Raw genomic sequence first — 18,915 nt, 5'->3', positions numbered from 1 at the left:
AAGTACTCGAGACAGGTGGCAAAATTGCTTCATTTCAGAGTCTGATGTTGCTCAAAAAGGCTAGAAGTGATGAATATTGAAGTATTTGAGAACCCTTAGTACTGAGTCTTAAGATATATTAGTTATGCAGTTTGCTGCTTTTGTCCTTTAAGAATCTTGCACAGCCAAAGCAGAATCAGCTGGCTGGCAGATGCTGTTGCTCAGTTGTGCAGCACAGGGAAGGGTGGTTGAGGGTGCCTTAGAAAGGGTAAAAATGCCATGAAATGTTATTTGATGAAAAGTGTTTCATTTATCGTGGCAGTGTGGTAAGGTTTTTATCACCAAGTTGTGTTTGCTGTAAATTTGTTTAGACATCACTGTCTCTGAAATGTCTGGGTGGGTATGAAGCCACGTACAAGACTTCAGGCAGGTTTTCCCCTTTAAAGACTAACATGAGGGAAAACCCAGTTCTTGTAGGAAGCATCAACAAGAATAACTATCTCTGAAAATTATGTTCTTACAAAAGAGACATGAGAAAATTATTGGAAGCATAACAAAACTGAAGAAATAGAGGATAGGCATGAAGAACTTGACTTCCCTGTCTTTGATTTAAAGTTGCTGTTGTGTTGGGGCGTAACTTGAGAAGTAAGAGTTTCCAGTTTGAAAGCAGTTCATTTACTCGGCCTGTGAATGTGCCCCACACACAGCACGGCAACAGTTGTACCAGGGAGATGCGACATTTCTTTGTGCAACACTCAGCCTCACAAGGGAGCATTGCAGTGCTCGTCCCCTGGGACAGGGGTTGAACAGGTGCTGGAGGGAGGCTGCAGGATTGCCCCTGCCATAGGGTCACCCCCATAAAGTGCATTTGGCAGCACATTTGTACTTGGCCCAGGCCATGCGTGTTCCTGGGCAGTGCAGTGCTGGAGCAGCAGCTCTCCTGGCTGGGCCCAGCCTGCCCCAACACCTCCCCCAGCAAACCTGCCCACTCGTCCAGCGCCTGCCCAAGGCGGGCACGGCATCATCTTACTGCTGCTTAGAGGCCACACAGCCAATGAAAGCAAAACACAGTAAATCCCACCACGAAATCTGGATTTAAGGTATCATTTAACAGTGGATTGCACTTAAAAGCAACGATTTTTCATGTTCACTAACTCATGTGTGGGGTTTTTTACATTTAGCACAGATGCACTGAAAAGCTCAAGTGAAACACCTCACTGTAGTTTGTGTGTATATTCTGCTTGTCTCCTCTTATGAGTAAATGCTGCTTTAACAGCCTGATTTTAAAGGGCAGTTCTTGGCTTTGAGCTTTAATAGCTGCCAACACAATGATTACACAATACCTAAAAATACCAAATAGCTTTTCCAAAAGCAGAGTCTTACCTTGTCTGACTGCACATAGCTGGAATGGCTGTGTTTAACAGAGTGGTTTGCAGTGAATCTATGTAACTGTGCACGTCTGCCCCTGCTCCTTCCTGAAGGCACTTTCCAGACCTTGTCAGTCTGGAGCTCACACCCCGCACCTGTGGGACACCCGGTAAACACCCCCCTGGTGGGAATTGCTGCCTATATTGCATTTGGCTTTGAGTTTTCAGCCTTTTCTGAGGAAAACAAATACTATGTTGCGTTTAAAAGCTTTAAATAAAGTTTTGTTTATATACTCTTTGGTGTTCTTTTTCTCATGTCAGTGTCCTGAGCGTTAGAAGTTCTTGGTTTTCATACAGATTTGTACTTCTGTGAGCCAGTGCACAGGCTCCTTCCGCCCTCACCCAGCAGCTGGGCTACTGGCTTCTCTCAGATTTCGTGCTTTTGGGGAGTTTTCAACACTCCTTCATCTTGCTGTGACAGAATCAGAATCAAATATCACAGGCACAATTAGGGGATAATTATTGGTAAACAATCCACAGCAGTCAGGAGAAGGGAAAAGGTAGAAAATGCAAATGACTATGATGAATTCAAATGGCTATGATGAAAACATTAAATAGCACCTTGCAGAGACAGCCCTTGTTCCACAGAGCCAGTACTGTTGCAATTTCTAAAGTATATTTACAGCTTGAGACACTCCACAGCCCAGGCTTGGTGCGACAGGCAGGAGAATGCTTTCAGGGAAGGTGATACCTGGGAAGAGATTAACTGCATTCCCACATTTTTTACTTACTGCTTACAGAAAAGATTGATGCTTCCAAAGGTAATCCCTTCTGGTTATTTTTGTAACTGCTGAAGAAAATTACTGGCTAATAAACTTTTAAAATAAACACAAGAGCTGGTACTAGCTGCCTTTTCTTGATAAATTTTGTGTTTATTGGGATGCCTGCAGTGTGCCTGGAAATGACTTACAGCTGTCCAGGCAGAAATAGCCTGCCAGATGTGCACACAGTCAGGCCAGCCAGGTGAGCGGGGGCAGCCCGGCCTGCCCTATGATGGGGCTTGTACCTCACAGCCTGTACCCACCAGCAACTGGCACATGGGGGAGAGGTGGCCCAAACGGTGCCGTGGCAGGGCTGTGGAACATGCTGTAACGCTTGAAAGCCATCACTACAGTGTGTTGGATTAAAAAATATCAAATTGTGATAGAGCTGTTGACTCTTTCCACATCACTTTCAGCAGCTCTGCCTTAGCGGTTTCAGAAACCCGAGTTACTCTTTTTCCCGGTGGCACATCATCAAGCTTCCAGCAGCGTGGCCCTTCAGCATTCACTTACCCCTCATTTCCATCTTCTCATCTTACACGCTGTTTGTCTTCCTGGTCTTGACCTCCTTTCAGCCCTAGGCAGGCCCATCGCTGCAGGTAAGAAGAAGCACGGGCACAACAGCCACTCCACAGCCAGAGCAGTGAAAGGAGGACTGGGTTGGTGGAGCACAGCTGGGCACAGTGGCTGTTGGTTCCACCAGGACCCTGAGCTCCCACAAAATGTTTGCAGTCCAGGCCTGGATGTTTTCAAACTCAGGCAAAATTTCTTCAGAATGTGTTTGCACTTTCTGCATCAGAATTTCTTTGAAGTAAAATACACAGAAAAATACGATAGTTTGTATTGTAACCAAACCATTTGATTGTCCAGCCAGTGTTTCACAAACTACAATAAACACCACTGTAAATCTGAGAATTTGGTTTATAAAAACATACATTCTTTTGCATTTACAATTGTCTGAGAAGCCATGTTCTTGCAGGAAGATTTTTGCCTTGTCACAACACATCAATTCCTGACTTCATTTGAAAATTACGAGCATAACGGTCATTAAAACCAAGAGCTGGAGAGTTGGCCTTGCTGCAGCAGAAGCCTGTTCGAGCTTTTGGTAGAGGGGAATTTTGGGACACAAAGCACCTCTTGATTTGACGGAGACTTCAGAGAAAGAGAAGTCATGCTTCAAAGCACTGAAGTTGCCAGTAGTGTCAGGTATTTCCACTGTCTCCAGGATGGACTTAACTCCCGGTATGGTAGCCTAGGAGCAAATGTGAAAGCTTCCTTACTTGGTTTGAAACCTTGAGTTCAGCTGTGAAACAATCATTGCCTAATGTGCTCATTTACACTTTCAACACATCAGGTAAAAGTGTTCTAAACCCGAGTTTGAGAACACAGAACAGGAAAATACTAAAGTTTTCACGTTATAGCAATAACACTAAACTCTCCTCAAGACTGAGATGGTGTTCTTTATGATGGGAGGGCACCGCATGCCGTACAAGAGAGGGAAGCCTGCAGTGATTCCTAAGGGTAAGCCCCCAGCCGGTGGGAGGCAGAGCCTGTGCCGCACGGATCTTGTCTAACAGCAGCTGCTGCCAACCCCCTCCCCGGAGAAGCCGTTTCCTCCCAGGGGAGTGACTGCCTCCGGCAGGCAGGGGGAGCCTGCGGCACCAAAGATCCAGCTGCTGTCTCTTCACTTGCAAGAGCTCTGCGGTTTGTTTGAAACCACGGTCCAGATGCCCAGCCCAGCTGGCTCCACCATCCACGTCAGACAAGTGCTTACCTCTAGGTGTCCTGGGCACTTAAGACCATGTTGTATAAAAAAATGTCCCTTCTGCTGACTCATGTTTTAAAATACTTTCTGCTAAGTCTGCTTAGGAGCCTTTACAGCTCCCATATCTCACTTGAGCCAGTTCAGCCCATCAGCCAATACAAGGCGGCTGTGGAGCTCAGTATTCTCATAAGGCCGCACACTTACATTGATCACGTACGTCCCAGGCAAAAGGAGTAGAAAGTACTCCCCCTGTTCATTTGTTCTGTAGGGGCAGATGTGAGGCCTCCCTTTGGCCTCCACGATGACATTAGGAATAGGATCCCCATTCTTATCGGTCACTTGACCCTTGACACCTACAAAAAAGGGAGAGGAGAGAAAGTTCACAGCCTGTCACTGTGGTGAGCCTGCTTCTCTAAGAAAGTCAGAGTCTTTGTTGCTGGATGCACCTCAAAAGCATTTTGAATCTGACTAATGAGTCACATCTAATGATATCATTAGTCCTTTCTGTCTTGCTGAAGGGAATTGAAAAGCCATTCTTGTTGTCATTGTTAAGTTCACCCTCACAGCACCGTAAGCTCTGCTTCTAAATCTCATTTGCTGAAAGCATCATATGTAGGTATTGTTCATGTGTTTTTCTGGAAGGCTTCAATCTGCAGCACCAGCTATTTTGGGAGGGTAGGGGTAACCTTTGTTTTTTTAAAAAAATGAAATAAGTCAGCTTCTTGTCTAGTGCTTCCTAAGGACAGAACACCAACAGTGTCTGCTTATGAAGTAGTTTCCTTAAGTTCTCATATACCACCTTCAAGGCAGCACGGGCATTAAGCAATACAAACATTCTGGGCAACGAAATGCGATGTAAGCAGCAGATCAGTGCAAAACCCTTTGGACTCATTGTGAAGCACCACTGGCTTCACCAAGCAGCAGCACTCGTCTGACTGTGAAATCAAGACCACACCTAGAAAAGCCACACAAACCCACAAAATCCAAGCACCAAAGACCTGTGGAACACTCTGCATTTGCATACGCTCACATACACCTCTAAAACACCTGACTGCCCCTAGGCTCTGAAGAAAACACTCCTGAGGTCAGGAGGATGGTCAGAGGCCCCAAGGGCCTCACTCCTGCCCCAGCACATTTTAAGCCCCTTGCATCCCTGTAGTAGCACTCATGGTTCCACACGTGACCCCACTGTAAGAGCTCCTCCTTTACCCACCCCTGGCCTTGCAGCACTTGCTGTTCAGAAGCATTTAACTCCCAAGGTCATGCCAGAACTCCTGGCCTGTGAGCTCTGACACTGACCCAGGCTGCTGAGGGGTAACCACTCTGCCCATTGTCCTGGCCTCAGCTTTAGCTCTCTCTCCTTTCGCATACCCACCCAGATGGACTTGTTTTATGTATTCGATCAGAGCAACTTTGTTGTCATTCCAGAAGTTTTCCAGTTGGTCTTCTGGAGGATATTTACAGCATGACAGCTCCAATGTAATTTCAAAACACTGTCCCCAGATGTAGTTGTAATCTTGCATTCCACCTTAAAAGTGAAATAAAACGAACACAGTGTTCAAGCAAGAGGAAAAATGAGAGAGTAAAAATGGCGGTACTTGCATCACACCTGTTAGAAAAGTAAATCAGATAAATTGTGCCTCCATGCCACACTTGTATTTACAGCCTCCATGGAAAAACAACTCAATTACTTACAAGCAGAGTGGCATTTCAGGAAGGATGACTTATGGCTGAGGAAGGGCGAGTCTTTGACTTAAATGCATTCAAGTGCTCCCAGCTAAATAGGGGCAGACAAATTCACAGGCTGGCAAAGAGTTTGCCACTGCCAAAACCATCCTAAGAGCCTTTTACGGCCTTTATATTGGACTGTGAAAGCACGACGTAGTGCCCCAGTATACAGGACTTGTATTGGCTCCACATAAACCAGAATGATAACATTTATTCAGTGATCAAACATTTAAAAAGGATAAGGGATGAATAGAAGACTGGTTATTCTTTTTGCAAGGACAAGAACTTGGTGCAAGTCCAGTGTGTGTGTTATCTACTCTATGGCCTCTCCTCTGGGCGAAATCACAGCCTTTTGGTCACCACAGATGAAAAAGGTGGGAGAAAGCGAGAACATCGTATCCAAGGCAGATGCAACAAACATTCTTACCTTCCAGCTGGTACCAAGAGTACCCATTGGTAATGCCATCTGGAAAGGTTTGCCTGTTGTCACACCTAATTCCTTTATACATGCTGGCATGGTTGAAAGAGTAGGTTTTTGCCAGATGAATGAAGACATCGTCATCCGGAGACCTGCTGTAGCCTTGCAAAGAGCCGGTCACTGCAGAGTAAAGACAGCTGTCAGGTAACCCATTGCTGGTCAGCCAGTCCCACAGGGCTGGCTTGCACATGGGACAAACACCTCCCAGGCAGAGAGTATCAGGCAGTGAGCTTTGACAGGCTTTATCAAAGTCTGCCTATCCCAGCTCCAAAGCTGGAAAAACCTTGCAGAAATCCTTACCAATCTTGCTTTGGTTCAGCTAATGATTCGGAACCAAATCAGCTGTGGGATCATGAGAGTTTGTTACTAGCTTACCTTTGTTACCGTTATCAAAGGTGTAACTGGCAACCAGGGCACCCCCATGCAAGTTTGCTGAAAGAACAAACGTTTCATTTTTTATCCAGTTCATTACTGCTTGAGTCTCTGGCTGAACACTGACGTCGTTAGTTTCAAAGGCATCAGGAAAATTTCTGTTTAGATCTTCTCCGTTCTTATTGTACCTTAGGAAGAGAGAAGATACTGCTGTAGACACTTCCACATTGCCAGCCTCCCAGTCCTTAAGACCTGTGACATGCTCTAGTGTCTCCAGGAAATAGACGAGATGACCACTGCAAATGTTGCCGGGTGTTAAGATGACAGACTTTAGTTTGCTTTCTGGCAGCACTGTAATTTTCATAGGAAGCAATAAAACAAATATTCTCTTGTGTTTCAGGGGGAAACAGTGGATGATATTTAACAGGCATAGAGCATGCACACAGCTACACATATGTGAATTAGGAAAACCTAAGTCAGATAAAGGAGGATATTGTCCTTCTGCATAGAAGACCAAGGAAACTACTGGATGGCCGTGTCCTTTGTACTGGTCTCGCTCTGGACGTAGAGCAAGACATTTTACTCAAACACAGGATGTATTCTCCTCTGCCTCCACCTAAAGGTCCAGACTGCAAAAGCTTGCTTTCTTTTTCACTCAGACAGGTCAATACAAGAATAAAGAGGGTATTTAGAATCAGCTGTATTCATTTTTAAACTCAGTTAGTTAAACTCCTACATATTTGTCAGGGAGGGGATAAAAAACCAAATATATATCACTCTCCATAGAAATCCTGCTTGCTGAGGAAGACATTTCTAATGAAAAGGGGGCCTACAGCAGTCACCTAGACAACTAAACTACCTTTTCACTTGCTTCTGATGTTGCCATGGCCAGTGACGCAAGAGAACTTCTAGATCATGAGTTTGCTTTTTATGTGTATTCCAGCTTTGTCCCTGAAACACTTCCCTTTCTCTGACTCCCCTCTTCTAACTTGTTAAGCTTTTCCTCCCCTTTTCAGTCTCTGCAATAGTTACATTAAAGAATGCAAAAGTAGCGCACGGTGCAATGCTGTTACATCTCCTCCTGCGTAACCAGGTGCTGTGCTACCAGTAGCACTATTAGAGTGAGCTGTTGCCTAACATCTTGCTAGATCCACATTCAATGTGGACTTTCAACACATTTCTAGAAGCCCATTCAATAAGCTTAGACACACCTTTTTCTCATTAAGAAGGGTTACAGAGTTCTCCAATGAAACAGATCCATCCCTATGACTGGAGTTTTCCTTAAAGGTCTAAGTAAGTAATTGTGCTTCTATTCACAGGTTGTGTCTCCTATCTAAAAGGCTGGGTCATTACACCACTCTGAACCAATTTTTTCTAGCCGCATCACATAAACAGCAGCCTGACTCAGTTTTCCAAAAACTCCGTGCTGCAACAGTGCACCTTCAAAATTGTGCCAGGCCAGAATCAGCCCTAACGCCTCCTCTAGGTTACCCTTGCCACCGAGGATGACTCAGCCTCTTGGCTATTTCCACTTATTACTCCCCACCCATTTCCCTGACCCGCTGCCACCCTCCTAAGACACGTTACCTTCCTCGTGTGTAGTAGCAGTCGGGCACTTTTGTAGCCTCAAACCCATCAGGATTCATTGTTGGCATGATGTGAATCCGGGTGTTATTGAGTAACCGAGTAATAACCGGGTCACGTCTGTAGCTGGTCACCAGGAAGTCAATCAGATGGAGGAGGATTTCTCTCCCAACAGTCTGTGTAGAGAAGCACAAATTTTATTTCAAGTCAGCTATGGAAGAAGAAGGGGAAACCTCCCCCTGCCCAAACCACCACCTCGCACTTCCAGGTTTTTCCTTACTGGATTTCACAGACATAACAAGGCCTATGAGAGCATTCTGCTCAGCACTGGATTGTCTTATGCTCTCCTCTACATATTTTTAATTTACTAGATGAGTCATTGGAGGGTTCTCACAAGGGTTTTAGACCCAGATCAACCAGATCCTGTAATGGGAAACCAGCTGTGTCAGCTGCACTGCTTAAACCCTGCATGGATAAGGCACAGCCTTATCAAAAAGGAAGACCACAGAGGCGGTTCAGGATGGCGTGGGCTGAGAGGCCATTGCTGCCTTTTCTCAGCGGCAGCGCTGAGCCAGCTCTGGAAGGCTGCCCGAGAGGCCCTGGGCATCACCTGGCAGCCACAGCTCAGAAGGAAGGGAAAGATCTTCCACCTTTTCCAGGGTGCTAGAGCAGGGTTTTTTCTTGATGATTCCCTTTAATGGGAAGTCAACTTTAATACAGGATCAAGAGAGGCCCAACAGATACTTCTGTTATATTTTCCATTGCCTTGCTTTATTTTAATGCCATGAACACGAGTAGGTATAAATTATGTTTACCTACCAAACAAGTAGATACGAATCCTTAGAAGAAGAGATGGAAAGACATTTGGATGCAGATTTTGACTCAAGGAAAGAAAGAAAAAGCTAAACGTATATTTTTTTGTTTGCATGTGTCATGAAAGCTGGAAGGACGGTTCCCTTCAATCTACTCTATCAGATTGCAGGCAAAATAGTGGCAAGTTCCAGTAAGTTAAAAGTAATCCTGTTCTGCCCCAGAAACCACTAGTACACTGGTGACTGGACCACACTTCTCAGAAGCCCTTTGTGTAGCACTGTGACCTGTGCCCTAGGGGTGCCGTAAGGTTCCTGAGCCCTGGCTGGGACAGGAGCAAATCAAGACTTGCAACTAGATGTGCTCTGGAGATAGATTATCTCTACTTTATCTCCAAGAACAAAGCTTGGTAAGTCACTGCAGGCTCTCAGAGCTACAGCATCTCATCAGTGTCTTTTAGAAGGAATCTTGCAACACTGAAGGGGAAATACTGCAAATAATTAAATCATTTTTTTTCTATAAATGAAGAACATGAAGTGGCATTACTGGATGAACCTGGTGTGACAGATAAACATCTCCTTGCTTTCAGACTGATACAGGCTAAGGTAAAAGGTAGGTGATATCTGGCAGGAGAAAAGGAATATTTCCCCACAGCTATTTATTGCAATGATTTCTTGTTGAATTTTCACATTGGTGCAAGTTAAGTGGCAAATCCTGCTCTGAGCGTTGAGGTGAACAAGAACACAGATACCATCCAGCAGGAGCTGAGTTGGTGCATGATGGTGCAAGGAGGGCTTGGGGTACCTGCTGTTGGGCAGGGAACAAAGCAAGCAGTTCTGTCATACTGGCTGTTTGTACAGGGAGAAAACAAGGAGATTTTCTCCTACGTTTTCTCACCCTTGCCTGTCAGCTCTTGCTGGTCTCCTGTAAGCCACCATCCAATACTCTGCTAGGGGAAGCTGGTTATACAAATGCATACACTGTGCCATTAACTAATTAGTTCTTTTTCTAAGCACTACAGCAAATGGGCTTTGACAAGGAGGAAAAAGGTACTCGATATCCTCCACTGCCAGTAGCTTTCAAAACAGCACCTGAGTACATGAAAGCAGACTGCTCTGCAAGTTTGATAGATCTACTCTGTGAAATTTAAGAAGTGGTGCAACAGAACCTGTCTTGTACAGGCAGCTCAGTTCCAGCTCTGTGTGATAGACATCTTGGGAAGCACACACATCAGGAGGAAAGAAGGGAGGGGGGAGAAGACAGCCAAATCATGGCCCTGGGCATAGGAGATAAAGTTAGCAGACTCAGAAGCGGCAAGAACAGCCCTACCACAAAGACAGTTAAACTACAGACAAGACTGGACAGCTCTCTGGAGAGACTGGGAAAGTGCCTCTGTTCCCAGTCCTCTTCAGTACCTGATTAAAAGATATCCAGAAAAGCAAGGGTAGAGAGGCAGGAAAGAAAAGGGTAAAAACAATAAAGAAAAGCAACAAGAGAAGACAGTGAGAAAGGACACTAAAGAACAAAAGATGATCAGTTTTTCACAGATGACACTCTTTGCACTTAAAAGTTAGATACAGACTTACATATAAGGTGTTTTAAAAACTAACCCCATTTTATAGGATTCCTTGTATAGCTATTGTTGTAGCTGAGTACTTAGTACATTAAGCAATCTGCCTAATCTCTGTCACAGAGTTGGTACTTTGATCGTTCCCTGGTAGGGAAAGAGTGTATTTATTACCACTCTGTTTTGGTGAAGTGACAGAGAGATGGTTTTGTTTCAGTCCAGAGTACCCTGTATTTCTTGAGAAAGCACATCTGGAAGTATTTGAAGGGAAGTAAAAGGAAGGTTTTTGTTTCTGGGGAATGCATAGCTGAAGTTTGGATCAAGCCCTTGGAAGGCATCTGCTGCTCAGCCAAGCTATACCCTGTTACTTGAGAGGTCAGCTGTACCTGTGGAGAAAAGTTATGAAACATTTCTTTTCACTTTAGAGCTTCAAATAAAGGATTTAGACACAGTGGATGTAGGTTATTGACAGTAGAAGTCAAGGACAGACACTTTAACCTGCCTCTAGTCTAATATAAGGAAGTAGAGAGCAGGGGACAATCTTTATGTGCTCTGGGGCTTTGAGAAGACACAGTAAATATTTGGTCTTAACTTCAGTACACCAAGGGCAATGCCTTGTGTGTATTGCTTTGTGCCCGGATGCATTGTTTTGCTGTAGCTCAGAGGGGTGACACAAAAGCAAAGGGAATCCCTTTCTCCCACCTCTAGGGATACAGTTACACATTAAATTTCTCAGTGTTCTTTCAGCTGTCAGTTTCCTTGTGTGCCCCAAAGGGAGAGAGTCAGAAGGAAAGGCTTTTGGTGATCCTCAGGGGATGTCTTGAGTGAAGCAGCATCCATGTGTCAGGGCATGGATCAACACTGTAGAAAAGGGTGTGACTGCTGCTTCTATAGACATATCCCTCAGATGTTCTGACTGTCCCTTCTGGTATGTCTGGGTCAGCTACCTGGGCAGCCACCTAAGGGCTGACTCAAGAAGCCAAGTAGCCACCAGTTAAAAGATTAAGGTTAGCTCCAAAGGCACCTTCACTGCAACACTTTACTGCAGCACCTCCATTTCAAAAATGTTTTTATTACCACATGATACAGACCTAATACCAGGGGACTATGGGTGGAGAGACACTGCCCATTTTTATGGTTGAAGTAATTTCTGCAAGCCTGCCCTGGTCTTTAACTTGAACTATGTTGAAAGAGAGATCCAAACCATCAGGTAGGACCTGCTTCAGAACAACACAGCCTTGCCAGTCTCCTTGCTCCAGCCCTGACTGCTCCACCAGCATACCAGGCACAACCCCGCCTCAGGAAGCAGGGGTACACCAGAGAAACTGATCATCCAGCAGGTTTACCACTTCAGTGCCCCACTTGCAAGATATTCATTTCTAACAGTTGTACAGCACCAGTGATGGTGCGTGGCTGTGACACACCCCACCCTGTCTGTCCTTCTTTACTGAAGCACAGGAGTGTTAAAGCAAATATTTTTGTGCAAATACAGCTTGGCACACATCCATTTATTTCTACAGCAGCAATCACTATGGAAGTATGAGAACTACCACGTTTATGACAGGGAAAGTGAAGTTCCTTGGTTTATCACTGAAGGAAATGGCAATACAAAGCCTGCTTTTGAACTAGGAACTGGCATGAGATGTTACCACCTGGATAAATGCCATAGGCTTCAGGCTTTTCAGCATAGGCATCACCTGGCTGAGAAATGGATCACTTTTTGTTTTCCCACTCAAAAGAGTGGGAGTGCAGATAAGGAACAAGGTAGCTGGGGTGAGGCAGCAGCCCTATCTGTGTTGAAAGGGATCCCAGCAACATCCAGGTTTTTTTTTGTTGTTTTTATTTTAAGTCTGTTGTTAGCAAATAGATTTGATTCCTTTGAATTGTGAAACACCTGGTGCTTCTGACCTTTACACCACATCAGCTGAATGCTGAAGCCAGGTGGAAAAGAGTTCACTATACAAAAAATTTCCTTTCTTAAAAAAAGTCTCTTTTCTGGAGCACTTGTTTCCATGCCACACCACTTCCATACTATATTGCACAGCACAAAGGACACAGGAATACTGTGCTGGAAATACCTTATTGTGTAATATGTAGAGCTGGTGATAAAAACCCATCTTTTTCAATAGTGTAAATGCAGATTCCACCCTTTTTTCTTTTTCTTTCTTTCTCTTTTTTTCTTTCTTTTTTTTAGTTTGTTGTTTGGGTTTTTTTAAAGCCCCAATTACATTGATCACAAATAAACCTACCCCAGTCCTCAGTCACCCAAGTCTTAAAAAGCCACTATGTCTCAAGACAACCCTTCTGTGGATATGACTACGTCTATGATGACATGGAAAATAGCATCTAGTTCCTTTAAATTAAACCACGCGATAAGCCATCAAGATAAAGACATCCTTTCATGTAGGCTAGTTCAGGCCTATCAGTACAGGCTCAGCTTCACATAATGGAAAAGGCAAAATACTATTACCTTAAGAAAATAAGGTGAGCAGAAGTGGATGGTTTAGGAGAAGAGGGTTGGCATCAGCATTACCACCCTGGGAAAGAGTTTATCTTGTGATGGCCCCAGTTAAGCCATAGCTGCAGGAAGTTAAGGAAGCCATATGCTTAATTCATTAAAAGGAGCAAGAAGAAACATACAGATAGTTTACACTTCATTCAGACATGCTTTTCCTTAAAGGGCTTCCCTGCTGTGATACAGTTTAGGAACAGCCTTCTATTTAGACCTTGTGGTTCAGTTTTGTAGACTGGACTCAAGTCACTGGTGCAGCTAGTCAAAAAGTGATGTTCTGCACCATTAATGACTTCAGGGGCTTGGTTGTGGTCAATGTCAAGTGTAATGAGTTCTTCCCCAGAGAGGAAAGTGTGCGTGTACACATTGAAGCAGAGAAGATAAGTACAACGAGTACAAACCTGGGACAAGAGAGGCAGCTGCTAATTCAGAATGAGAGCAATCTCAGAACAGCAGGCAACCTCTCCATCACCTTCCTCAGCACAGACTTTATTACTGTTTCACAGGATTATGCATTTTGTGCAGTCTGTTAGTGCCATTTCAAAGTCTCACATAGCTGCAAGTGACTGAACTACCTCTATCACTTTTAACCTGGCTTGGGTTAAACAAAAGCACTGCTAAAAATGGTGTCCAACTTCACACAGGCACAAAGAATACAAGTGTTCAATAAAATCCCCTCTGGGGATCTGGGGCAAATGTTCTCTCTGTTTAACATTGGTGATCACAAAATAAAAACATTTAAACCTTGTCAGATCATGTCCTACGGTATTAAGAAAGATTAATCTCCTTGAAGAAATATATCTTTCCAGTTCTGAAAAAAATGCTCTCTTCCTAGCATTGTATGTTTACATTATTTTGTCTTAACTTCCCTGTTGGGCAGCTCTCCAGATAACCTAGGTCAACAGCTTGCACACATGCAATTCAGGCTCCTCCCACTGACTTTTATGTTTTAGGAGAAGCCAGCCAGCTTAGTCAAAAAAAGAGAAGTGGCATTGGTATGGTCATGAAAGGTTTAGAAGGGTAGCATCACTAAACAATGCTTGAGAACAGAACTTTTCTCACTCTGTACAATTTATGGAAAGCATCACTGAGGCACAACCAACCTAACTTAGACCAATGAAGTCACAATCCCACAATTTTAAGTTATGAAAGGCTGTGGAACACAAGTTGAAGTCTGTCATATAGTTAGTGAAAAACCTATCTGCTTAGTACTTTTATGGAGGTAGATGAATCTTTCCCCAGTGACCAGTCCAGCAGTATCTTACATTAGGAGGAAAAAAAAAAAATACTCAAGTTCTCCAGTGCTTCTCTATATGAAGAATTCATTTGCTGACATCTGAAATGCATTTATGTTTAGAAAGGAAAAACCAGACACCAATTGTGTGTTATTTCCATACACAAGGGAAAAAAAACCCACAAGGCAAAGATTTTCCTGAGGGCCTGAAAAGGAGGAATAGGTTTATTTCCAGAATCTTCCCTAGATGCGTGCTTGGGCTAATCAACAATCTAGGAAGTAGCACTGCAGTTAGTGCTATATGGTGCATAGGTAGGTCAACCCTGCTCAGACAAACTCAGACACAGCACCAGATAACAGTCTTGCCTCATTTCCTTACAAAGGCAATATAAAAATTCAGATCCTAGGCAGTGATCCAGGTTGCCTGATCTCCAGCAATTCCCGACCCTGTGGATATGCAAAGTGTGCATGTCCACTGTCAAAGTTCCTTGTGTGTATCCAATTGGGCAGTGATAGTGGCAGGTGTGCTTCATCGTGGAGGTTTCAATAGGAGTGGCCTTCTACAGTCCCACAATATTGGATTTGAGAGCCAGGCCATTATGGATAAGAGATCATATCCAATCCTCCATTTCTTTCCCATCAAAAGCTGAGTCATCTGTAGCCAGAGTTTTGCTGTTCCCTTCAGTTTGTAGTGACTGCCATATGGAGCCTCAGTTCCCAGGCACTCTGGACTATGCTGCTACACACACCAGCTGTTAGGAGCTGCAAACCTCATCTTGGGCATCCAGTCACACGTGCACCCATTTGAAGCCATGAATCAGCTTCCTCCCACACAGCGATAAATTCCAAAGGAGTCAGACTCACGTCAGCACTTTGAGCACAGTCACTGTCAAACAAGGTGAAGCTAGTCTAACTTGGGGAAAATTCTTCTGACATTACGTGCCAAAGTGCCTGTAGGCATGCAAGCGCTCACACACAGTACTGGTAAGAGCAATAGCTTGTGATATGATACTTTACACAGGATACACTTCCTACTACACCTATTTTCCTTAGTTTTGGGAATTCATGCTCTAGCATACATATACGTATATATAATTATATATAAAAATTTTACCATTTCTGTCCTTTATATTAAAGGCTGCATAGAAATACATTGTGTAGTTTCAACTGATGCTGAACATGACTAAAATAAGCAGGTAAAGCTAAAGAATATGGGAAATAAAAAGTAAGAGAAGTAGTATCCTGGGCTGTGTGAGAAGAAGTGTGACCAGCAGGTTGAGGGAGATGATTCTCCCCCTCTACTCCACTCTCATGAGACACCACCTGCGGTACTGCTTTCAGCTCTGAGGCTCCCAGCTTAAGGAGGACATAGGCCTGCTGGAGCAAATTCAGAGGAGGGCCACAGAAATAATCAGAGGGCTGGAGCCCCTCTCCTATTAAGACAGGCTGAGAGAGTTGGGGTTGTTCAGCCTGAAGAAGGCTCTGGGGAGACCTTACAGCAGCCTTCCAGTATCTAAAGGGGCCTACAAGAAAGCTGGAGCAGGCCTTTTTGTGAGGGCATCTAGCAATAGGTCAAGGGATGACGTCTTCCAACTGAAAGAGGGTAGGTTTAGAATAGATATTAGGAATAAGTTCTTCCCCGTGAGAGTGGTGAGGCACTGGAACAGGTTGCCCAGAGAGTCTGTGGCTGCCCCATCCCTGGAGTTGTTCCAGGCCAGGTTGGATGGACCTTTGGGCAACTGGTCTAGTGGAAGGTGCCCCTGCCCATGGCAGGGTGGTCAGATTTAGATCTTTAAGGTTCTTTCCAACCCAAACTATTCTGTGATTCTGTGACTACAGAGAAGAACAAAAGCTTTGAGTCTTTCCATTCCAGGTTCATGTACTATACCAGGAAGGCTCATCATAACCATTTTTCCTTTATCATTAATAAATGGGGGTTCTTTCCAGATCCAGAAAATCCTGAAATTGTTTTTTGATTTGTACTCACTATGCTATCTCAGGTGAACCCTGGTATTCCTAACTGAATGTTCCCAAGAGAAATTTTATTCCTAAAATAAATAGTTTAGTGCTTCACATCAGTTATTATTCAGTTCTATGATGCATTTGAAGAGTGTTATCAGTCATACTTCATGTCTAGGCAATAATAATGTACAAGCAAACTACTGCATACAACTGATTGCTAAGAAAGCCCAAGCCTCTGGCTTTATTCACATGGAGAAGACAAATTCTCCATTTAAGAGGTCTTAGGTGTAGGATTGTAGGATTCTTCACCATGATGTAAGGCATCCTTAAGCCCTTCCACTAAAACAAGGGAATTTTATTCCTGAAATTCCTCAAGAAATACACACATTTAGGTCCTCTTTGAGGTATGACACACCTCAATTATAAGTATCATACACCTGAGAGAAGCTCCCTCTGAATCTCTGGTAAGTGCATTTGGTATAAATGACATTGCAAAAGTTGAAACCTACCTCATCCCCATGCATATTAGCAACATACTTGAATTCTGGAATGCCAATCTTATGATGAGTTGGAAACCTTCCCAGAACAAGAACCCACAGGTCTCTACCTTAAAGAGGGGAAGGGGAAAAGACATTTTTTTTAAACAAGCATAAAATCACACAAACCTGAGAGATTAAAAAAAGTTGGTCAAGACCACCATACAAATGCTCGTATTTCATTGCCGCCCAGCCAGTCCTGTATTTAGCATATCAAAGTAGATTGTGGGGGTTTTATTCTAGGAATCCTTGCTGTATTAGTTATAGGAATAAATATATTTTCCCTCTGACCAAAATTGTGTAGTGAACCCTGCAATTTCAAAAGCATGCAACCAGTGCTAGGAATATAGTTTGGACTTCTTTTTGGAATAAACCATTTTTCGAATCAAGTTTAGCGAGCAAGATCTTGTCAAAGACCAACAATTAAAGAATATTTAAAATAAAAGACACTCTTCCCCAAAAATATTAAATGGTAAGCATTTTCTGAAGTATATACAGAAGCTGTCATTATTACAAAGAAGGAGCATCTTTTTGGATTAAAGAAAACACAGAAAAGCTAAAAACATTTGTGAGTTACTGCTCAGAAAACAGGAGATAGCAGGCAGAGCTGTATCAGAGATGTTAAAAAAAAATCAGCAGGAAAGAATTAATAGCTATGGAAAGAGTATTAGTTAGGACCACTAAAGCTGCACAGGACGCTGAACTTTAAGAAACAAAACAAACAGTCTGGAAGTCCTTATTTAAAGGTTGAGAGATGAAGGGCAGCAATTTTTTATTATTTTTAATGATATTGTGGCATTTCAGATCTCCTCTGTAAAACTATGCTTCCTACTAGTCTGCTTAACGAGGTGGAAAGCTCTAGCCTCAGTAGATGGCAGCAGCAAAACTGCACCAGTTCCTTGATACTAGCAGTCACAGCCTACAGATTGCTAATGCCAGACCGTGCTCCCTGTCCCCGGCTCTCACACAGAGCTTGTTGGGACCTGTGAGATGTCTCAGAGGAGCCCAGCTGTCATTAGTACATACAGGAAAGAGGAAAGGTGATGCTATATGCAATAATATAAAAAGCCTTGTTTCATAAATCTCCGTGGATCATCTAATCTGCAGCAAGTAATCTTTGGAGCATAACAATTTCCCAGAGGCAGAACTCATGATCCTCATGGTATAGCTGCAGTGAGCCAGTCACATAGCTAGAAAGGAAAATGCTGTGGCATTCAGGAATGGGAGAAAAATATGTTGAGGAAGACAGGAGGAACACTAGAAGATGTATTGAAACATCTGCAAGGTAGGTAGAAGTGAAGACAGTGGTTACCAAAATAAATTCTCACTTAACACATTGAATCAGAGTCTCAGGCTTAGGATTAAGAAGCAACAAGACAGCATTGAGAGCAGGCAGATTCAACAAGGACTGGATTTAATCTCCTGGTTTTACAGTCACTCTACAAGACATTGGTGTTTAACCCTTGTATTCATATGCTATGCACAAAGCCCTGAGATGCTACTGATTCTTTCATTAAAGAACAATGTGAGAAAACAATCCCTACTTTTAAAAAAAACCAAACCCATGTCACAGTAAGTGCTTTAGTGAGGAAGTCAGTTATTTGGCTTTGTTGTGTGCAGAGCCACTATTGCATTTTTAGAAAGACAAGAAAATAGTTTGTCTTCTGTAAGCCTAGACAAATTACAGTGTGGAAAAACACCAAACAGGGATGATACCCTTTAAGCACATCCTTCTTCAAAAAGGAGTGAGAAAGAAACACCCATCCTTACCACCCTAGCTCTTCTCCCCTCAAAAACCTCCAGAGTTCCCTTCCAGTCTCAAACATCCTGCAATTCAGTTAAAACAGATGCCAAGTTGTGCTGCAGCAGTGTATATTGTTTGAAACTGAAAACAAAATAAAAGTCTCAGTCATGCAAAAGACATGCTACTTTTTAGTCATAGGCAAGCATGGTCAAAAATCTCAGTTTAATTTCTATCTCTGCAATGTGTCATCCTCTCCATGGTTTTATCCAGTGGCAACCTGCAATGAAGTGCCAAGTGTGCCCTTCCAGAGTGCTTCTATGATTCTTTGTCCTTATGCACTCCAAGCTGTTCTGGCCAGCTCTCCTTCCCTCTACTGAAAGGATGTTTCAGACATCCCTCCTTGGTTCTCAACTTGTCAGTTGTCATACGGACTGCTGCTGCATCCAAGAAGAACAT

General features: G+C 43.5%; 1 protein-coding gene across 6 annotated transcripts in view; it reads right to left on the bottom strand.

Annotated features, from left to right (window-relative positions):
• Positions 1-3,070: 3,070 nt before the first annotated feature.
• CPM (carboxypeptidase M) overlaps positions 3,071-18,915 on the bottom strand; it is a 32,170-nt gene continuing 16,325 nt past the window's right edge. For 3 of the 6 annotated variants that reach the window (XM_062016495.1, XM_062016505.1, XM_062016543.1), the window contains exons 3-9: positions 16,689-16,786; positions 8,098-8,270; positions 6,514-6,698; positions 6,088-6,258; positions 5,308-5,460; positions 4,137-4,285; positions 3,071-3,419 (exon numbers count right to left, since the gene is read on the bottom strand). In XM_062016495.1, the coding sequence (XP_061872479.1) occupies positions 3,186-3,419; positions 4,137-4,285; positions 5,308-5,460; positions 6,088-6,258; positions 6,514-6,698; positions 8,098-8,270; positions 16,689-16,786 (1,163 nt within the window). In that variant the 3' untranslated portion in view covers positions 3,071-3,185. The remainder of the gene's footprint in view (positions 3,420-4,136; positions 4,286-5,307; positions 5,461-6,087; positions 6,259-6,513; positions 6,699-8,097; positions 8,271-16,688; positions 16,787-18,915) is intronic. The other 3 variants (XM_062016524.1, XM_062016514.1, XM_062016533.1) reach the window with 1 other exon arrangement.

The sequence above is a fragment of the Colius striatus genome, chromosome 1 (assembly GCF_028858725.1).
Source record: "Colius striatus isolate bColStr4 chromosome 1, bColStr4.1.hap1, whole genome shotgun sequence".
Lineage (NCBI taxonomy): Eukaryota > Metazoa > Chordata > Aves > Coliiformes > Coliidae > Colius > Colius striatus.
This window is presented reverse-complemented; position numbering and strand designations above follow the sequence as displayed.